The sequence below is a fragment of the Anopheles stephensi genome, chromosome 2, assembly GCF_013141755.1.
Source record: "Anopheles stephensi strain Indian chromosome 2, UCI_ANSTEP_V1.0, whole genome shotgun sequence".
NCBI lineage: Eukaryota > Metazoa > Arthropoda > Insecta > Diptera > Culicidae > Anopheles > Anopheles stephensi.
In genome coordinates this window covers 28,930,968-28,948,309 of record NC_050202.1, presented here as the reverse complement: position 1 = coordinate 28,948,309, position 17,342 = coordinate 28,930,968, and the positions used below count along the sequence as shown (strand labels likewise).

Genomic DNA, 17,342 nt, shown 5'->3' with positions numbered 1-17,342 from the left:
ACCTTTTTTTTAATATGGTACGAGTTTCCATTCTTAATTTATTCCTCATCTTAAGTGTCCGAATGCAGCGAAACTGTTATTCAAACATAAAAATAAGACGTATGAATTCGATTTGGTTTCTCTCTCTCTCGCTCTCTTTTGTTTGTTCCTAAATAGTCGGTTCCCTTCTTACCGTAGTACGCGTTCAAGCATTTATACATCTATAGTTCTTATTTGGTAAATTCCTTCGTATATGCCAACTTCATCACAATAACACGAACCACACGCGGATACAGGGACACGCGTGGAGCGGTGCTACTTCTTCTCGCTCCCACATCCGGGCATCGTCGACACATTTATGTCCCGGCAATGTAACTTAGAAGTTGAGCTACAAGTTTCTTCGGGAAATGTGAAACATTGGCAAGGTAGCGAAAATTCAAATTACGCGGAAAAAGCAAACGAATGTGGCACCGCTTTACTGCCACACGGCAGTAGAAAGTAAAATGGCAAAAAGGTTTGAGTTTACAATTCTACCCTCCCTTCTCTTACAGCTACCGTTAGCTTCATTCTCGTTCATTAAGACCTAAAAGACGGTAAAGAATTGATGTAATGCTCGTGTTTGTTCGCCCATGGCACTGATCATAACCCTACACCCTAAGTCTGATAAAGTTTAGCTGACTGACAGAGCGATATGGACTGTTCGCGCCGTTAAATAATGATGAAACTTTTTATCCCTATCCTTAAGTCTAGCGTGGGGCCCACAGTACCGATCCGTTCGGTTGTGTATCATACCCCATCCATACATCCATTCAAACACACCGAGAAACGTTGTATCAAACGTAGACACTAAGATGCGGGGGGAGGGAAACTAATTGCCCTCATTTCCCCTAATCAATCGGGGAAAAGAGGTTTTCCCTTCTTCTTTTTTTTTGCAGCACGCCAAGGTAAATAAGAAATATAAAAAGAGTTTAAAATTGAATAAATTAAAAATAAGTTAAAGGATGAATAAACTTAACAGAAATTAAACAAATAAACATTGCACACCCATCTAAAAAGGATAGGTTAAGAAAATTTTTGAAAATTAACCTTAACTTCCTCGGTGGGGAAAAAATACCAAAGACATAAACTCTCTTGGCTATTCTTGGCTATCGTTACTAATTCCTAATGCAATAGAGTATGGCCACCGGATTAACGTAAAGATTTGGTTGCATTCTTTGGAACGGGTTACGTTGCATGACATAGAACAGAATATGGATGTGATCAGTTAGTAGATTTTTAAAAATCGGCAAGCAATTCATCACCAATTCGCTTACTCTATGTACAAGTACTGTGCTAACACGGTACCACCTAGGAACCGATATCTGGCAACATCCGGCGCCGTAAATGCGGCACCGTACAGTAGAATACAGTATAATACCTTAGCTGGCATTCCTGATGCCACAGTCAGTTAGGGAACCCAGCTCCGGGGTGCACTGCAAGGGAAACGCCGACACGGAGCTGAGCGTGGCGGAACCGCCGGTCCGATCCTTTGCGGCACCGTTCTTTCGCCGCCCGGTCGAAGGTGCAACCGGGACCGTGTCCATTGCCACTGCCTGCTGAACATCGACCGCCGTCAGGAACGATTCTAGCGGGTTGGTCAGATCGATCGAACACTGTGCCTTGCACCGCTTCAGGTTCCGGTGCATCAGATAGTAGGATTTGTGCTTAAACAGCTTGAAGCAACCTTCGCACTGGTGCATGCTCGGCTTCTTGTGGCTGCCGATGTGTTTGTCAAAGTCGTACTTTAGCTTAAAGCTAAGATTGCACTCGGTACACTCGTACGTGCGCGGTTTGCGCGGATGCTTCGGCAGCTCGATCGTGTCCCGGGGTGCGGTTTGATGGTGGCTGCGGATGTGCAACCGGAGCGTGGACTTGAAGTTGAACGCTTTCGAGCAGATGGCACACACCAGCTCGTCCTTGTCGGCGTTCAGCGCTTCGACGCCCAGCTCCGTCACCACGAACGTACCGCAGGCGGCATCGATGTAGTGGCCACCGGCACCCAACGCCGGCGAGTCGGGACTGGCGGCATCGCACGGTACGGCCACGTGCACCGGGATGCCGTTGTGCATTGTGATTGTGGGCGATTTACACTGTGCCTCACTGTTGTACATCTGGCTAAGCATGTCGAAGTACGCATCCTCGTCGTAATCGTAGCCCAGCTTCGCACGACACCCGTTGCACAGGGGTTCAATCTTTCCGTTGACTGGTTTAACCTGCCGTATCATGAAGAAAAAAAAGCGTGTAATTGTTGGTACACTGTTTAAAAAAAAATCCACTCCCGTATCTTACCTCTATTTTGGCAATCTTATAAATATTATCCACTATCCGTTTCAACTCTTCCGCCGAATCGGTTCCGATCGAACTCAGCTCCTCGAAGGGTAACAAACACATTAAACATGTTCTGAGCGGTTCCTTCGTACCGTTGAGGCCGGCGGAGTTTTTCTGCGGTGCTACTGTGTGCTCGGTCAGCTCGGTAGCTTGCGGTAATTTACACTCCACCTGTTTCATGTTCTGCCCCGTCCCGGTGGTCGAGCTGTAAAGAAAAACACACAAATTGTTATTGTTATTTTTCTCTGGGCCGATGTGAATTAAAACAACAACAAAAAACTGACCTGAGCATTGTTGCGATAGGATCATTTACGATTTGCCTTTCCATACCCCGGTCAGGATAAAGCAGCACAACGGCACCGGAACACTACGCAAAGGACGACACGCAAAGCAGAACACCCTACCACCACTTCCCACCAACACTACCCCCACCCCACGGGGAAACGGCAGAAGGAACAAGGAAAACGATCACTTTTCACTCAAAACACACCGCTCGGTTGCATTTTTTGTTGTCTTTTTGCAGCTTTTCCGTACGCAATGTCCTCAGGGAATTACTTACCCCACAACGAACGCATCAAACCGTCCGCCACCCGTCTCGGGGGCCCTGGGACAATGCTACAAAGGTAAAAAATAAACTGCCCAAAAACCCCCGCAGCAGCAAATGTTGATGGTGACCAAATTTAACGGTGGTTTGTGTGCCGCGACGAAAACAAATGCCGCGCCAAACGGATGGTTTACTGTGGCGGATTCGTCGCTTTCGTTTCGTTTTCACTCGTTTTGCGCACAGAATTTTCACCCGATTGCAGCAGGAAAAACTTTCCCCCTGCCGCCCCCGTTCCGAGGAGTGAGTGCTGCTGGCTTTTCTTTCTTTCGCTGTCCCTGCTTCGTCGTCGTCCTTCTGATTTTTCTTTCCTTGTTTTGAAGATTTTTTTTTCTTCACCCCCCTAGTAAATGTCATCCGCGGTTTTGAAAGCCGAAGTCGGTCGAAGTTTGCCGAACCGGTTTCGATATCGAACCGATGGCCGAATTCGAACATCAGCCCGGTAACGATGCTACTCACCGCTAGATGGCGCTTCGCAGGCAGTTGCGATTCAAAGATGCAAAACAATACTGTCGAACGGCGAACGTGGTCTAATCGATTGTATGTTTGTAATCAACTCAGAATATATACCTGTACCGCTAAATACCGTCTTTAAGACTAACGTATGGATGCAATATCCACAATTGAAAATCAATGACAATGATTTGATTTGATGATCTTCGCCGTATGCCGGATGTTGAAGCAGATAGCTAGATATTAATTTTCTTCTTTAAGACCATCCTGATGACATAGACATAGTTGGAGCTCGTCTAAGTAACTAATCCTACCTAACCAAAAGCAAGAACATACGCTACGGATCAGCGTCGCTATTTAAAAATATTACATGGCAGAGTGCTGTACAGATAGGATAACTCACATTTGAACTGCTAGTCAAACGGCAACTTTAATCGCGTTCGAGAACAGCATGATCAGAAATCTTTTTGATCCCGAATTTTTGGAAGGAGTATTCGCTCTAACGACGATACAAGCCCAGTTCCTCTGGTCTGAATATGTCATGAGAGTGGCACTAGACGACCCAACCTGTAGATTTTTTTGATGCCGTCGACATGGACAGAAAAGTCCTGGTAGATTCGTATTAAGATGGCATCAGCAGTAAAGACCTGTATATTGTATTGGATTCCCAGATGAGGGCGCTAAACCGTGAACGGGTGCGAGTAATTCTTTAGCAGATCAAGATCGCGAAGGGGTTAAAGCGCCAGAATATTATGAAGTTAATACAATACAGTACAATTATCCATTGAAATTGTGTCATATACCTCTTCAATTGCGCCATATTTGGCGCGTTCAACAACTATCAACATTACAGTTCAGCCAGCAAAGGGCGCCGTTTTCATGACTACTTGATGGCAGTGTATGAATACTGGATAAGGGATCAATCACCTATTTCAAAAGTGTCATGGCTCAGGTCGACAATACGACCAGACCATCCTTTATGAATGAAAAAATAGCATTTTCTCAAATAAAAGCAAATCGGTCTGTAATGAAAAACTCCCTTTTAACGAGCCTCTCGTGTAACGAGCATTATGGACTTGCTGAAACATTTTTCTGCTGATCGTTAACGATATCTTTTTCGCGTAACGACATGCTACGTATTCCCGGTCCAGAAAGGATTCCATACCGTGAGAAGCCGTTCGCAAAGACCGAAAGTAAGCATGATTATCATTCCTAAGATAATAAATACAACCAATACAAAACCGATCATATGTACCTTACGCCAACATTCATACACGCCAGGCTTTGAATCCTCATTCTCAATCCGGTTGAAATTGACTCACGGTCGAGGAGTATTAATTTTTCCTATCCATACGCTTTTATTGATGGATACTTTTAACGGCTTTTCTGCGTCCACCCCTTAGTCCTTCATCTCCCACGACGCACAGTAGCACAAACACTCCAAAATCAAGTGCTGCTGCTGCTGACTTCGGCTATCCTAGTACGCCCTCTTATTTTACAGGTAGTTCTCTGGGAATTCGAACGTAACGTCACGGCCAGTCAGCTTCTTGTACACCGACGCGAACGTGTCAACCTGCAACGAAGCAAAACAAAAACCAAACATTAATCTGTTGTAATCGCTTTAAAACCTTGTGGTCTTCGTGTCGTTAGCAAACATGAATGGGTCTTCCCATCCGGTAAAACCTTCACGGTCCGAATTAAGATCGAATGAAGGAGAACTCCATTTCGATGCATTTCCACTCGCATCAGTACAACGACCACTGATCTCACTCGATCTACACACACTCTCACACTTACTTTGTGTTCGATGGTGGTCTGCTGGTTCTTATCCAGGTGCACCTTGATCAGCTGAGAACCGTCGAGCTTGACGCGGATACGCTTGCCGACAACCTCCGCGGGGAACACCAGATCCTCCAGGATGGCATCGTACACAGCGGTGAGCGTTCGCGAGCGCGGTCTCTTCTGCTTGTTGGGATCGCGGCGTCCGCGCATTGGCTTGGGCAGAATGCGACGCTCCGCAATGAACACGACGTGCTTGCCGGAGAACTTCTTCTCCAATTCACGCACCAGCCGGGTCTGAACCTTCTGGAAGGCCTTCTGTTTCGGCACCGGCACGTAGATGATGATCGCCTGTAACGCAACACAAAACAATGTTAATTCAACACAATGCTTCCCGCCTCTGCATTCCTCTAACCGCAGGCGTGCTGCTTACCTTCTTGTTGTTGAACTCGACCTCACGGGCGCGGGTGATGTACAGATCACGCAGCTGCGGCTTCAGATCCGAGTTCATTTCCAGCTCCAGGATGGCCTGGCCGATCTGCGTCTCGAACGCATCGGGTTCGCCGTTGCCGGCTTTGATCACCTTGGAACCGAACACCATCTAGGGAAAGGAAGCGAGAAAGCAATGCACCATGGTCAGTAACATTTTCTGCACAACGAACGAAACGTAATGCTCGTGAGAGTCGATTCAATCTCCAGTAAGCGCGTGCAGCACGATAGCAAAAGCTTTTCGGATAACGGCGGCGCCTTCTCAGCGGTGTCATGTCATCAACATTCGCCTGCTCTGACAACATCAACCACCGGGAAACCAATCCGCATCACAGCCCAAACACATAGCAGCACTTTTCGCAAATAAAATCAACCGCAGCACACAACCATTCAATCATCTTCGGACGTGGCCACTGTTCGGCTAACGGTTGAACACCATTTCGATGGAATTGGCCCATTTTAAGCGACACTTACAGCGATTTTTATTTGGGTTCACAACGAAATGTGTCCACTAGCACATCAAAGATGCCCGGAAAAAGAGCGAGAGGAGCCCGAGTTTGACAGTTCTTACCCTTCTGGCCCGGAAGTTAACCTAGCGCTTCGCGGCAGCTGTCAACTGTCGGCGAGCGATCAGGGTTGTGTTGAATGCTACATTTACTCAGCGCTATCGGTTTATTGCTTCCTTATCAATCTGTTCAGCGCAATTCCTACATAAAATTGTTTCAAATTAGTTTTACTTCTTTTTACAACATTTTCCCTTGTATTTCCACCTCTCAGTCGTAAAATAAGGGAAATTGTAAAAACGCACACTTGAGTTTGCGTTTTGCGTTTACAACCTGCAGTTTGGTTCAAAAATCCTGCGTTTAGCAAGACGGATGTCTGTTGCTAGTGGTTGTTTTACGCATTGTTTTACATTCTCATACAAAATAACCCCAAAACAGACATATGTTGAGTCGGTTTCACTGTCAGCCCAATGACAGCTGATGCCGAAAAGAAAAAAACCTACACTCTTCCATTTCGTCAAAAGTTGTACAACAGAGTGGATTGGACTGGTTCAGCGCTGGTCAATCGTTTGTTGATTATCTCGACCAGGAAATTCTTCTCTCTTATTGACGATTATCATGGTACGTAATTTTGTGCGCTCTTGCCATTGGTGTACAAATGATAGAGTTTTGAAGCGCTTTTACACGGTAGCTGGATGATAACAGCGTAGTGTTATTATGCTAGGTTATGTTGCTCGTGTCCCGGGCGCGCGGGCTCGGACAGCTTATGTGTTGATACACGTGTCATGGATAGTAAATGCTTATATTTTTTTTCTACTGGTTTGTTTTTAGGCTGCCGTAGCTACCAAGGACATTGAGAAACCGGTCGTCGAGACTGCGACCGTGCATCGCATCCGTATCACGCTGACCTCCCGGAATGTTCGCAGCCTGGAGAAGGTGTGTGCCGATCTGATCGCCGGAGCTAAGAAGCAGAAGCTGCGCGTCAAGGTACGTCTACATACTATGAGCCACGAGGCTCACGTTTTGCAGCTAAAGAATTACCGTATTTACCGTATCCTTTTTTTTACGCATTTACAGGGTCCAGTCCGTATGCCGACCAAGATCCTCCGCATCACTACCCGTAAGACTCCTTGCGGTGAGGGTTCGAAGACTTGGGATCGTTTCCAGGTACGTTTAGCAAAAACAAGACCATACGTTGACCGGGCAAGTTGAAAGCAAGGTGTACGTTAGTGGGGGTCAACTTTTAATCCTTGATAGCGTCATCTTCAAAAGGCAGGCCCAGATTAAACTGCCATCATAGTGCTTGATCGATTGTCAATAATTTTTCAAGTCTCCGATTGGTTCAAACATTCCGCCTCTGATCAGTACTTGGCAACTGCGGAATCATTGAAATATTATGTCTAATTTTCCTCTTCTTTCTCTCTTTGTAGATGCGCATCCACAAGCGTATCATCGATCTGCACTCGCCATCGGAAATCGTGAAACAAATCACCTCGATTAACATGGAACCCGGTGTAGAGGTCGAGGTGACGATCGCCGACCCATAAGCTGCTGCCCGTAGCACCCGCGTTCGGAAGACGACCGGTATGTGATCAGTTCTCTCTGTCTCACTGGTCGCTCGACCATTGCACTGTGTGCAACTAAAGCCTAGGGCATGGTATTGCTCTAGCCCGTTACTTCACCTAACATCACTGCAACGAAGTAACGGAAACACGTTCCCGTATTTTTTGTTTGCTTCTCTGATGAATGTTCCATCATCAGAGTGAAACATTTATATGGAAAATAAGAAAACAACGCATTTGAACGTGTGAAAGGGATATAGCCTGTTGATGTAATTTATAAGTTCCTCTGAAAGAAAACATTTCCCCTTAGGCTGTGCGCTCCTGCAGACATTCCAGTACAGGTGAATCAGTTCGCACTGTAATTGTCTAATTATTTAAAAGCTTCTTCACCCCGCCGCAACGAAATAACGGCAGGAACAAAAAAGAAATGCCATCGTCATTGGTAACTACACGCGCAACAATCCCCCCCCACCAACCATGGTTTCCATGGTGAGGGAAAAGGGTTTTGATAAAGAAAAGCGTCGCTTCCGTTTGTTGGGTCGATAAAATGCGAAACACTCGGACTCACTTCTCCCTGTTATTATTGTTATCGCTAGTCTAGAGCGCACAGATTCGAAAGTGCAAGTGAATCGGTCAGTAGTTTGGTCGTTCCGTTCGTGGTGCTCCCAGCGACATGTGGAAGTTGAAAAGTAAGCTGAAACGAAAGTTCCGCTCATCAAAGATCGACTGCAATAGCAATCGGGTAGATTACGATGTGCGCTCGTTTGAATCCGAAAGTCCGGCAAGGCCCGCATCGGAACAATCCGATACATCGGTGGCAGTGCCGGAAGGTGGCGGTTACCATAGACACACCCGAGGCTGCTGCAGTGCACCGGTCGCCGGAGCACGAAGAGGGCCTGGTAGCGCCAGTAGCGAGAATTCCTCCCTTTTTAGCTACAATTGCTGCTACAACTACAATTTCCACATCAATTACAACGTGCATCACCGGTTGCAACATCATCTGGGACATCACCATCACCATGGCAACGGTCGGGAAGGGACGGACGATACCGAGGGAACGCCGTTCGGGAGTACGAGCTGTATGACAGGGCTGGGGTCAGAAAGCTCTGCGGAGCTGCCACGAAAAACTCGTCCAGTGTCCACCGAGCATCGATCCCAGCGGACCCGAGCCGGATCCAGTGCGTCCTCAACGAAAGTTTCTTCGGAACCGGATGTCGGTAACAAGAGACTATTGGCGAGTGAGAATAAAACGGCTACCCGGTGCCTTTCGACCAGCGACCTTTCCTCGTACAAAAGCCGATCCGAGCAACGTTCACACCAAGGCGCGGGAGCGAAAAAAGGAAAACCGTCATCATCCGGCGGTCGAGTGCTGCGACCACGTTCAGCATCTCAGCGAGGCCGGGCCGAATCGCTCGAAACCGCCGGTACTGATTCGGTGTCCGCAGACTATCGCACCATTTGCCGTCGGTTGCATGCGGTCTCGCTTCGACAGGAGACCGACGACCCATCCGAAGGCGATCCCATCGCGAACCGGCCAGATCTAACCGATCACGACCGCCGTATCCTGCACTGCATGGTGCTGAAGCGCATCAAGGAGCTGGAACAGCTGGAGGAAGCGGTCCTGGCCAAGCAGTGCTGGGAGCAGGAGAAGGTGTTCCGCAAATCGTTGCTCGACCAGCAGGAGCGCAACTATCGGAAAGCGATCCGCCAGAAGCGTACCATCGAGATGATCGAGGTGCGCAATCGAAAGCAGCGGCTGGCCCGTCTCGAGCAGCAGCAGATCGAAAAGATACAGAACGAAATCAGCGAAAAGGATCTCCGGTCGGCCAGTCTGCTGAAGAACATCGAAATTAAGAAAGGCATCCGGGAGTGCGAACGTAGAAGCCGCGAGCTGAAACGCCTCGAAGATGCGACGGTTAACCAGGAAGAGCGGGGGCTCGATCGGGACATCTGGCGCCAATCGTTGGTGGAAACGCTGGAGGAGCGTGCGAACCGGGCGGAAGGTTTGCGCCGGAAGGTGATGGATGTGTACCGGCGGCGGTTGAAAATCGACAACCAGCTCGAGCGGAAAATGCACGCACACAACCTGAAGCAAACGCTCGAGCAGGAGCGGTACAAGCTGTCGCTGCTGAAGGAACGCATCCTGGTGCGCGAAAGCCGGTTTCAGAAGTTCAAGGACAGCAAGAAGCGTATCTTCGATCAGCTGAAGACACGGGCGAAAACGACCGCCGCACTGCGGGACATGGTGCGACATACGATCGGGCCGGGAAGTTCGGCCACCGTGGTGACCGTTTCGGCCAGCAACACCCGGCCCGGTTCGGTCGTCCAGCAGCAGGCTGGACCACGCTGTGGTTCTTCTGCACGTTCCGTCGCCGGCTCGATTGCTGCGGTTGGACCGGCGGTCGTCCCGCACAGACTGCTCGATGTGGTACGGATAAAGTAGGCAGAGAGAGAGAGAGAAGAAAGCGCAACACAAAAGGGAGTTTTCTTGCTCCTTTTCATATGGTTTTTCTATACGAACGTCCTGTGTAATAAAAGAGATGAGTCTATCGGGGGTATCCTTGGAAACGAAAACCGTTGGTCTATCACTACCTGAAAGAAGATGTACAGAACCGTACAAATGTTGCAGCGGAGCGGGCTGATCTGATCTGTTCAGGTAAAGCCTGCTGCTGGTACAACGTTCGTTCGCAACGGTCTTTATTAGAGTTTATGTTGAGTTTTTAAGATTTCCCTATAAGTTTATACTGGAAAATGTTGGCTTATACGCCAAACAAAACGATTGATGCATTTTGGTTTTAGATATTAGGCTTTTAGCAATAACGGGAAGGAGATTATATCCACACCTCAGGTCCATGAAACAGAAGGGAATCAAAGTAAGCCGTGTGTTCCTGCCGGCGGTTCCAGTGAGTTGATTGACCGATGAGGCAATTGTTGTTTGCCCCCGCCGGGCTGCATCAAGGATATGGGATGATTCGTCGTCTGTCCTTGAAACTGCATCTGCTCTGCAAAAGGGTGCATCCGAAATGCATCTGCACCCCAGTTGCAACAGTGCAACTAATTGCAGTGGGGTGGCAAACGGGTTTCGTCCAGATGCGTCCGAAAATCCCGGTTGCATTTGATCAGCGAGGATGACCGCGACGGCACATACGGTGGTGTGTGTGTGTGTGTGTGTGGTTATGTTTGTGCCGGGTGCGTGTATGTTGGCGATCTGTGTACGCATCGCTAGTGCAGCATGTCGGTGCGTAACGAGGCGGTCCGGGAAGAGCATGGTTGGGTTAGCTTTGCGCAGTGGCGATATCGTAACCAATGAGGTTCAACCGAGGTGCGATTATTGCTAGTTGAAAACTAATACCAATACCCCGCCTTGGGGACGTGAAATACCGTCCGCTATGGCAATTTTTGAAAACCCCGAAAGGGGTAACAATTTCATAAACAAATTTCTATTTACTCTAATATTATAGATTTGGAAGGTCGAATGTGTTATCATCCTCTTCTGAAGGTTGTAATTAATCGGATCTCGGTAATATCCTTCTACATCTCTGTGATAACGAAGCTTTTATCAGACACGTGAGGATAATAGTTTCACCTAGATTTCTAATTAGCATTACAGCCGGCTTCTTTGGTTTATGGCTGTGTGATGTGATTAGGTGGAGGAAGCGCTTCTTCTTTCATAGGTGTGTTCAGTAAGACCGACGTCGGGTCAGTTCTCTTCGATTAGAAGACACTCGTTCCACGCATCCGCTATCACACGATTAACTTTTTTTTTAATAATTGTGGCGGTTTTACAGTAAGCTGAAACATTGTTGTAGGTCGGTGTTTAGGCCGGCGTTAGGTCGTGTGAGCTTGCATTACATCGGAAGCCGCTAGCCCCGTCATGATGCTTGGAGGGAAAATGCTTATCTCAATTGCGTTTTGACACTCGAGTCGAAAATTTACTGCCTATATTGTTTCTCGAAAGTAAGCAATATGCGATGCAATTATTGTTGTAGAAGTCGGGAAAGCTTTCTTGGTTATATTAATTTACAGTAAAATATTGTTTTAATACAATAAACGAAATTATGCTGAAGGTCATTCCAGTTCTTACGAGCATAATTTATCTTGTTTATTCTCTGGACATCGATTGTAGTAACATTTTCCTTGTATTTTTATTAAATTAACGTAATTTTTCGCGAAACTCAAACAATTGTTGAGGTTTTTTGTTTACCTTTCTCAATCTGTCACTTGCAAGCACACATCTGTCAAACGCGGTCCGTCGCCAGAATGACACAAACACAGCGAAAGCACACGGATCGAAGCGTGCGGCATGGTGTTTGTTATGTAAAATAAACTAGCCTGCCGGCCCTCGCAAGATGCTGAAACTGTTCCAAAACTCAACGCTGCTAGGCCAACAGCTGAAAGCACTGGTCTCGGTCCGGCACTACGGCAAACCGAACAAAAAGTTCCTCTACAAAGATGGCATCCTGAAGGATCAGATCTATTACTACCCGAGGTAATATATGCACGCGCCTGTGTTTACATCACTCAACAGCACATTCACATTCGGGTTTCGTTTGTTCCTTCAGGGATAGTAACCGTGAAATACCGGCACTCGACGGTGAACCATCGAAACTGTTCAGCGTCCGACGGTTGAAACCGATCAAGGGATTGCCGTACTGGGAGAAGCGGATACTGCGCGGACTGGGCTTGTACGAGGTATAACTTTCGAGCGATCTGCAGGTTCCGTTTGCAACACAACACAATTAACAATTTCACATCCATTCGTAGAAAAATGCCGTAGCCGTGGTGAAAAACATCCCGGAAAATAATGCCCGCCTGTGGAAGGTGAAACATTTGGTAGAAATTCTTCCCATCACGTACCGGTACGGTGAACCAACGCAGGACGATGTGGAGCGCACGTTCCTGAAGGAGAACGGCGAGTGCGTGGTGATCCGTAAGCTGGAAGCGGTCGAGGTGGCCAACACGAAGCTAACGGCTGCCGAACAGATCCGCAACGCGAAAGAGCGTATGGATGGGGAAACGTTACGGAAGGATTCCCGGCTGAAGTGGTTAAATGCGTGGTAAAACACTTTCGTGCACTAATATAAGAGTCAGTTAACGTGGAAACTCCCAATCGATAGTAGTAGTTGCCGTTGTTTTTCTCTTCTGCTGTTCGGATGTTACTTGTTACAAACTTATCAAGACCGGTCCCATGTACACGATACATTTAAATAGTCCACTGTTTATTAGTTGCACGTTACACATTGTTTGCCGTCTGCCGTTCGCTGTCGATGCATCGATGGGTAGCTGTGGCTAGCCGCAAGCAGGGACCGGTCGTAAAACCGCCCGGCCACCGAGGCTAATACCCTGCACGCTCGATGACAAATCCATCGAGGGACCACCAACGACGACGACGACGACAGCTGAGCGTAGTTCCGGTAGCGGTAAATATAATATAGTAGTAACATTGATATAAGATTTGCTTTTGTTTTCGCGCTTTGCTGGTTTTTTTTCTCCCCCTAATATACTTGTACAACACCGACGACAGTCAGCAGCTATAATAGTCTAAATTGGCTACTACACCTTGTTGAACGAGAGCAGTGGTTACCTTATTTGTCCTGTGTTTCTTTACCCTTTTTTGGTTGCTTGTAGTGTAAGCATATTGTGATTTTCGCCTCCGTGTTACTAAATAGAGTTTGGTTTACAATGTTGTGCGCATGAGATTCCCCGTCGTTTAAAATGATACGAAATTGCGGAACTAGCTTTGACGCCCGTCATCCCCATTTCCAGTATACATGTAGGTTAAAAACGAATGGAAGCATCTGAGAAACCCCAGTCTGTTGTTGATAAGATTCAATAGATTGCTCGAATGGCCACCCTTTGGCGTGGGGCGTGTTGTTGTGCTGGAGTAAAATTTCTATCAAAACACGTCTGGCATGGATACTCGTTGGATTTTTCTTGGTAGAAAAATCCTCCCTATGGTTCCGGATGTGACGGTGATGCTGGTAGGTGGTTTGGTGGAACTTGATGATGTGAGCGTCTGATGTGGATGAGGTTGTAAATGCTACTACCACAGCTGTTGCGATACACGGTGGGGGCCGTTGAGGTTCTATTGCAAGCGATAGGTGGGGTTGTGTGACCAGTGTGACATTCGAAGCAGCAAACTGTTGCTTCTCTCCTCCTCCTCCCTTCACTACAGGCAATTCCGTTTTACGTTTGGCATGTTTTTCTTTTCTTTATAGGCTGTATATATAGGATGGTACGTGTTAGTATGCCAGGGCGCTGCTTCCTTTTGTTCCAAATAGACACTTAACACATCAATTAACTTGTCGGTACGCAATTTTGAGCTTGAGCTTCCGACTCCTCCACCACCACCGATGACGTCATCGGGCCGTTCGCATCGCGAGATCGTTCCATCCCTTCCAGCTTTTCGGGATAGATCCTGTTGCGGTGACGGCAGAGATGGGCCGGAGCCTTCGTTCAACAGCTTACAGGATACTGCAGGAGCTCTTCTCGCGGAACGGGTTTACCTTCTGGCTGGAGAATCCCACCAGCAGGCAATCCTCGGCCTGATGCTCCGTCACATACTTCACGATGTCCGCCACGGCCTGCGAAACCGTGATGCGCTGGATGGCAGCCTCGCGTCGGAGCTGCTCGGTAATAGCTCGTTGCTGCTGCAGGTTCGAGGCCATTATATCCATCACGGCTGTCTCGGATAGCCCTATGGTGAATGCTTTTACGGTAGCTTCCGCGCACAAAAACACAGCAAAATTGGTTCCAAACACACCGAGCTCCGGGTGGACACGGACCTCAGCACAGCGGGTGACACAGCACGCGATAAGGCAAACGGGGTTAGATTGAGTATTTTAGGGCGTGTGAATTACGCTGCTTTGCTTGCGCTTTTTTTACCGTGCGAAGAAATTCCAGCAAGCTTTAATTGGATGATCGTTTCAATCGAAGTTTTGCTTTCTTTTTTCTTTTTTGGACTGAGAAAATTTTTACCATTTGACAGCTTGCTTGACAGTTGGAATTGATTGTGGAAAAATCAACTGTGGTAAAATTCCAAAAGTAAACAACTTATTTTTGTAAATAATCACCAAACGGGAGTGTAAAGTCAGGCAAAACAACGTCAGCTGATTTGATTAAGATAAAACAAGCTCAAAGCTCCGATAATTACTAAAACTATCACAAAATATGGTATTCAAAAGTACAAGTATCGAACTTGGAGTCATCAACAAGGGAGACAAAAGTGACAGCTTCGATCTAACCTCACTAGGCAGAAGAAGCGAACGAGCCTTGTTCGAGAGCGAGAGCATTGCGTTTTTGTTCCGAGTTATAACCGCTGTTTCCGTGAAGCGAGAAAAATCTGTGCACAAAAATGGCTCTACACGTACCGAAAGCACCCGGATTCGCGTCGATGCTCAAGGAGGGAGCTCGGGTAAGTGGAAAATAATGGGGAAACAGCGGAAAAGCATCATCCAGCACGCCCGGCATCCCGGCAGCGTGTTGGACGGATGGGTAGAGAGAACCAAAAGTAGGAAGAAAAAAAAAACTTGACAATCTGCCCCCACCGGTGCATGACGACGATGATTCACGTGAGGAACACACACATGTTTGTTTGCAGGCCTATTCCGGTCTCGAGGAAGCGGTGTACCGCAACATTAACGCCTGCAAAGAGTTCGCCAACTCGGTCCGCTCGGCCTACGGTCCCAATGGCATGAACAAGATGATCATCAACCACATCGAGAAGCAGTTCGTCACATCCGATGCCGGTACGATTATGCGCGAGCTGGATGTGGAGCACCCGGCTGCAAAGCTGATGATCGAGGCGAGCCAGATGCAGGAAGCGGAAGCCGGCGACGGTACGAACTTTGTGGTCGTTTTCTGTGGCGCACTGCTCGAGGAGGCGGAGGAGCTGCTGCGTTTGGGTGTGACCAGCAGCGACATTACGGAGGGATACGAGAGGGCGCTACAGAAGACGCTCGACATACTGCCCACGCTCTCCTGCCACGAGATCAAGGATTATCGTAGCCTGCTGCCGGTGCGGAATGCAATCCGTGCGACGGTAATGTCCAAGCAGCTCGGCAACGAAGACTTCCTAGCTGATCTGATCGCAAAGGCATGCATCTCAATTATGCCCGAGAATACGACGTTCAACGTGGACAATATCCGTGTGTGCAAGATTCTGGGCAGCGGACTGCAGATGTCGGAAGTCATTCCCGGCATGGTTTTCAAGCGCTACGTCGAGGGGGAGGTAACGTCGGCAACGAAGGCCAAGATCGCCCTGTACTCCTGCCCGGTGGACATCATCCAGACGGAAACGAAGGGCACGGTGTTGATCAAATCGGCCGAAGAGCTGAAGACGTTCAGCCAGGGCGAGGAGAACCTGCTGGAGGCACAGATTAAGGCGATCGTGGATACGGGCGCAAAGGTGATCGTGGCCGGTGCCAAGTTCGGTGATATGGCACTGCACTACATGAACAAGTACGGGCTGATGGCGGTGCGCCTGAACTCCAAGTTCGATCTGCGCCGTCTCAGCAAGGCCGTGAACGGTACGGTGTTGCCGCGCCTTACCCCTCCCAGCACGGAAGAGCTTGGCTACTGCGATAACGTGTACGTGCACGAGCTGGGCGACACGTCGGTTACGATCTTCAAATCGGACGGCACGGAAAGCCGCATCGCGACGGTCGTCATTCGTGGCTCGACCGACAACTACATGGACGACATCGAGCGCGTCGTCGATGATGGTGTGAACACGTTCAAGGGATTGACCCGCGACGCACGTTTCCTGCCCGGTGCCGGTGCGGTGGAAATTGAGCTGGCCCAACAGTTGGCCGAGTTTGCCGATACGCTGCCCGGGCTGGAGCAGTACGCCGTGCGCAAGTTCGCCAAAGCGCTGGAATACTTCCCGAAAGCGTTGGCCGAAAACAGTGGCGTGAATGCGACGGAGGTACTGCACCAGCTGTACCTGGCGCACAAGCAGGGCAAAAAGACGGAGGGCTTCGACATCGAATCGGAACAGCCGGCCACGATCGACGTCACGACGAAAAACATTTTCGACCTGTACACCACGAAGTACTGGGGCTTGAAGTATGCGGTCGGCGCCGCCTGCACGATCCTGAAGGTGGACGAAATCATCATGGCCAAGCGGGCCGGCGGTCCGAAACCGCGAGCCGGTGGTCCGGGAAGTGACGATGAGTCGTAAGCGGCCGCGGCCCGGACGGTTGGGCTGATTACATCTTTCATTCGGAGCGTTCGTTGTTTCGTTCGGTCAGCATTTTTGTCTCCATCTACTCTAATTTAATCTTTTTCTTTTGCTAACACACCTCTCGCACCCGCTGCTGCGCTCATTTTGGATTGCAGGATTCATGCTTAATACACTGTACTGCGCTAAAGCGACTAAAACGAGGATTTAACCCACAGTGGTGCTGTTGGTATTTGATCGATCATTTCCTTTGAGCCGCTGTTACCGCTACTGATTCACTCATCGCCGCACGACGGTTTGATGAACGGCGCTGTGTGCTGAAAAAAAAGGAACTCAAATAAAGCACCTTAAACCTGCTCCTTCAGCTGGGAGAATAACCGAAGTGCAGAGTGATTCTTTCGTTCAAGCGCAAGAGAAAACGGTTCAAA

The 17,342-nt window shown here is 48.4% G+C and overlaps 7 protein-coding genes and 1 non-coding gene across 8 annotated transcripts; 5 read left to right on the top strand and 3 right to left on the bottom strand.

Annotated features, from left to right (window-relative positions):
- Positions 1–13: 13 nt before the first annotated feature.
- On the bottom strand, positions 14–3,358 carry LOC118506101. Its single transcript, XM_036042786.1, has 3 exons — positions 2,631–3,358; positions 2,308–2,551; positions 14–2,231 (listed from the first exon to the last, which is right to left on the bottom strand). The coding sequence occupies exons 1-3, from the start codon at positions 2,672–2,674 to the stop codon at positions 1,398–1,400; spliced, it is 1,122 nt and encodes a 373-aa protein (XP_035898679.1). The 5' UTR covers positions 2,675–3,358; the 3' UTR covers positions 14–1,397.
- Positions 3,359–4,734: 1,376 nt separating this feature from the next.
- LOC118506104 (40S ribosomal protein S7) lies at positions 4,735–6,291 on the bottom strand. Its single transcript, XM_036042790.1, has 4 exons — positions 6,143–6,291; positions 5,613–5,780; positions 5,198–5,530; positions 4,735–4,973 (listed from the first exon to the last, which is right to left on the bottom strand). The coding sequence occupies exons 2-4, from the start codon at positions 5,778–5,780 to the stop codon at positions 4,896–4,898; spliced, it is 579 nt and encodes a 192-aa protein (XP_035898683.1). The 5' UTR covers positions 6,143–6,291; the 3' UTR covers positions 4,735–4,895.
- Positions 6,292–6,513: 222 nt separating this feature from the next.
- On the top strand, positions 6,514–7,988 carry LOC118506106 (40S ribosomal protein S20). The gene is made up of 4 exons (XM_036042792.1): positions 6,514–6,792; positions 7,003–7,158; positions 7,249–7,338; positions 7,602–7,988. The coding sequence occupies exons 1-4, from the start codon at positions 6,790–6,792 to the stop codon at positions 7,716–7,718; spliced, it is 366 nt and encodes a 121-aa protein (XP_035898685.1). The 5' UTR covers positions 6,514–6,789; the 3' UTR covers positions 7,719–7,988.
- Positions 7,989–8,119: 131 nt separating this feature from the next.
- Positions 8,120–10,307, top strand: LOC118506100 (rac guanine nucleotide exchange factor JJ). The gene has a single exon (XM_036042785.1). The coding sequence runs from the start codon at positions 8,407–8,409 to the stop codon at positions 10,174–10,176; it is 1,770 nt and encodes a 589-aa protein (XP_035898678.1). The 5' UTR covers positions 8,120–8,406; the 3' UTR covers positions 10,177–10,307.
- Positions 10,308–11,010: 703 nt separating this feature from the next.
- On the top strand, positions 11,011–11,151 carry LOC118508594. Its single transcript, XR_004905811.1, has one exon. It is a non-coding gene; the product is annotated as a U4 spliceosomal RNA (small nuclear RNA).
- An 833-nt stretch (positions 11,152–11,984) lies between these two features.
- Positions 11,985–12,852, top strand: LOC118506097 (39S ribosomal protein L30, mitochondrial). Its single transcript, XM_036042781.1, has 3 exons — positions 11,985–12,222; positions 12,296–12,425; positions 12,498–12,852. Exons 1-3 carry the CDS (start codon positions 12,083–12,085, stop codon positions 12,792–12,794), a joined length of 567 nt encoding a protein of 188 aa, XP_035898674.1. The 5' UTR covers positions 11,985–12,082; the 3' UTR covers positions 12,795–12,852.
- Positions 12,853–12,924: 72 nt separating this feature from the next.
- Positions 12,925–14,744, bottom strand: LOC118506098 (guanine nucleotide-binding protein subunit gamma-1). The gene has a single exon (XM_036042782.1). It carries the CDS (start codon positions 14,408–14,410, stop codon positions 14,198–14,200), a length of 213 nt encoding a protein of 70 aa, XP_035898675.1. The 5' UTR covers positions 14,411–14,744; the 3' UTR covers positions 12,925–14,197.
- A 236-nt stretch (positions 14,745–14,980) lies between these two features.
- LOC118506094 (T-complex protein 1 subunit theta) lies at positions 14,981–17,296 on the top strand. Its single transcript, XM_036042778.1, has 2 exons — positions 14,981–15,147; positions 15,334–17,296. Exons 1-2 carry the CDS (start codon positions 15,088–15,090, stop codon positions 16,912–16,914), a joined length of 1,641 nt encoding a protein of 546 aa, XP_035898671.1. The 5' UTR covers positions 14,981–15,087; the 3' UTR covers positions 16,915–17,296.
- The last annotated feature ends 46 nt before the right edge of the window (positions 17,297–17,342 follow it).

What these genes read in the sequence shown, in the direction of transcription:
- LOC118506101 (XM_036042786.1), bottom strand. Translation starts at nt 2,674, where the DNA reads ATGGAAAGGCAAATCGTAAATGATCCTATCGCAACAATGCTCAG. An exon ending in CCTATCGCAACAATGCTCAG is followed by an intron (nt 2,552 to 2,630) that starts GTCAGTTTTTTG and finishes TTTTCTTTACAG; the next exon opens with CTCGACCACCGGGACGGGGC. An exon ending in ATAAGATTGCCAAAATAGAG is followed by an intron (nt 2,232 to 2,307) that starts GTAAGATACGGG and finishes ATGATACGGCAG; the next exon opens with GTTAAACCAGTCAACGGAAA.
- LOC118506100 (XM_036042785.1), top strand. Translation starts at nt 8,407, where the DNA reads ATGTGGAAGTTGAAAAGTAAGCTGAAACGAAAGTTCCGCTCATCAAAG.
- LOC118506097 (XM_036042781.1), top strand. Translation starts at nt 12,083, where the DNA reads ATGCTGAAACTGTTCCAAAACTCAACGCTGCTAGGCCAACAGCTGAAA. An exon ending in CAGATCTATTACTACCCGAG is followed by an intron (nt 12,223 to 12,295) that starts GTAATATATGCA and finishes TTGTTCCTTCAG; the next exon opens with GGATAGTAACCGTGAAATAC. An exon ending in GCGGACTGGGCTTGTACGAG is followed by an intron (nt 12,426 to 12,497) that starts GTATAACTTTCG and finishes ATCCATTCGTAG; the next exon opens with AAAAATGCCGTAGCCGTGGT.
- LOC118506104 (XM_036042790.1), bottom strand. Translation starts at nt 5,780, where the DNA reads ATGGTGTTCGGTTCCAAGGTGATCAAAGCCGGCAACGGCGAACCCGAT. An exon ending in TCGAGTTCAACAACAAGAAG is followed by an intron (nt 5,531 to 5,612) that starts GTAAGCAGCACG and finishes GTTGCGTTACAG; the next exon opens with GCGATCATCATCTACGTGCC. An exon ending in AGACCACCATCGAACACAAA is followed by an intron (nt 4,974 to 5,197) that starts GTAAGTGTGAGA and finishes GCTTCGTTGCAG; the next exon opens with GTTGACACGTTCGCGTCGGT.
- LOC118506094 (XM_036042778.1), top strand. Translation starts at nt 15,088, where the DNA reads ATGGCTCTACACGTACCGAAAGCACCCGGATTCGCGTCGATGCTCAAG. An exon ending in TGCTCAAGGAGGGAGCTCGG is followed by an intron (nt 15,148 to 15,333) that starts GTAAGTGGAAAA and finishes GTTTGTTTGCAG; the next exon opens with GCCTATTCCGGTCTCGAGGA.
- LOC118506098 (XM_036042782.1), bottom strand. Translation starts at nt 14,410, where the DNA reads ATGGATATAATGGCCTCGAACCTGCAGCAGCAACGAGCTATTACCGAG.
- LOC118506106 (XM_036042792.1), top strand. An exon ending in AGCAGAAGCTGCGCGTCAAG is followed by an intron (nt 7,159 to 7,248) that starts GTACGTCTACAT and finishes ACGCATTTACAG; the next exon opens with GGTCCAGTCCGTATGCCGAC. An exon ending in AGACTTGGGATCGTTTCCAG is followed by an intron (nt 7,339 to 7,601) that starts GTACGTTTAGCA and finishes CTCTCTTTGTAG; the next exon opens with ATGCGCATCCACAAGCGTAT.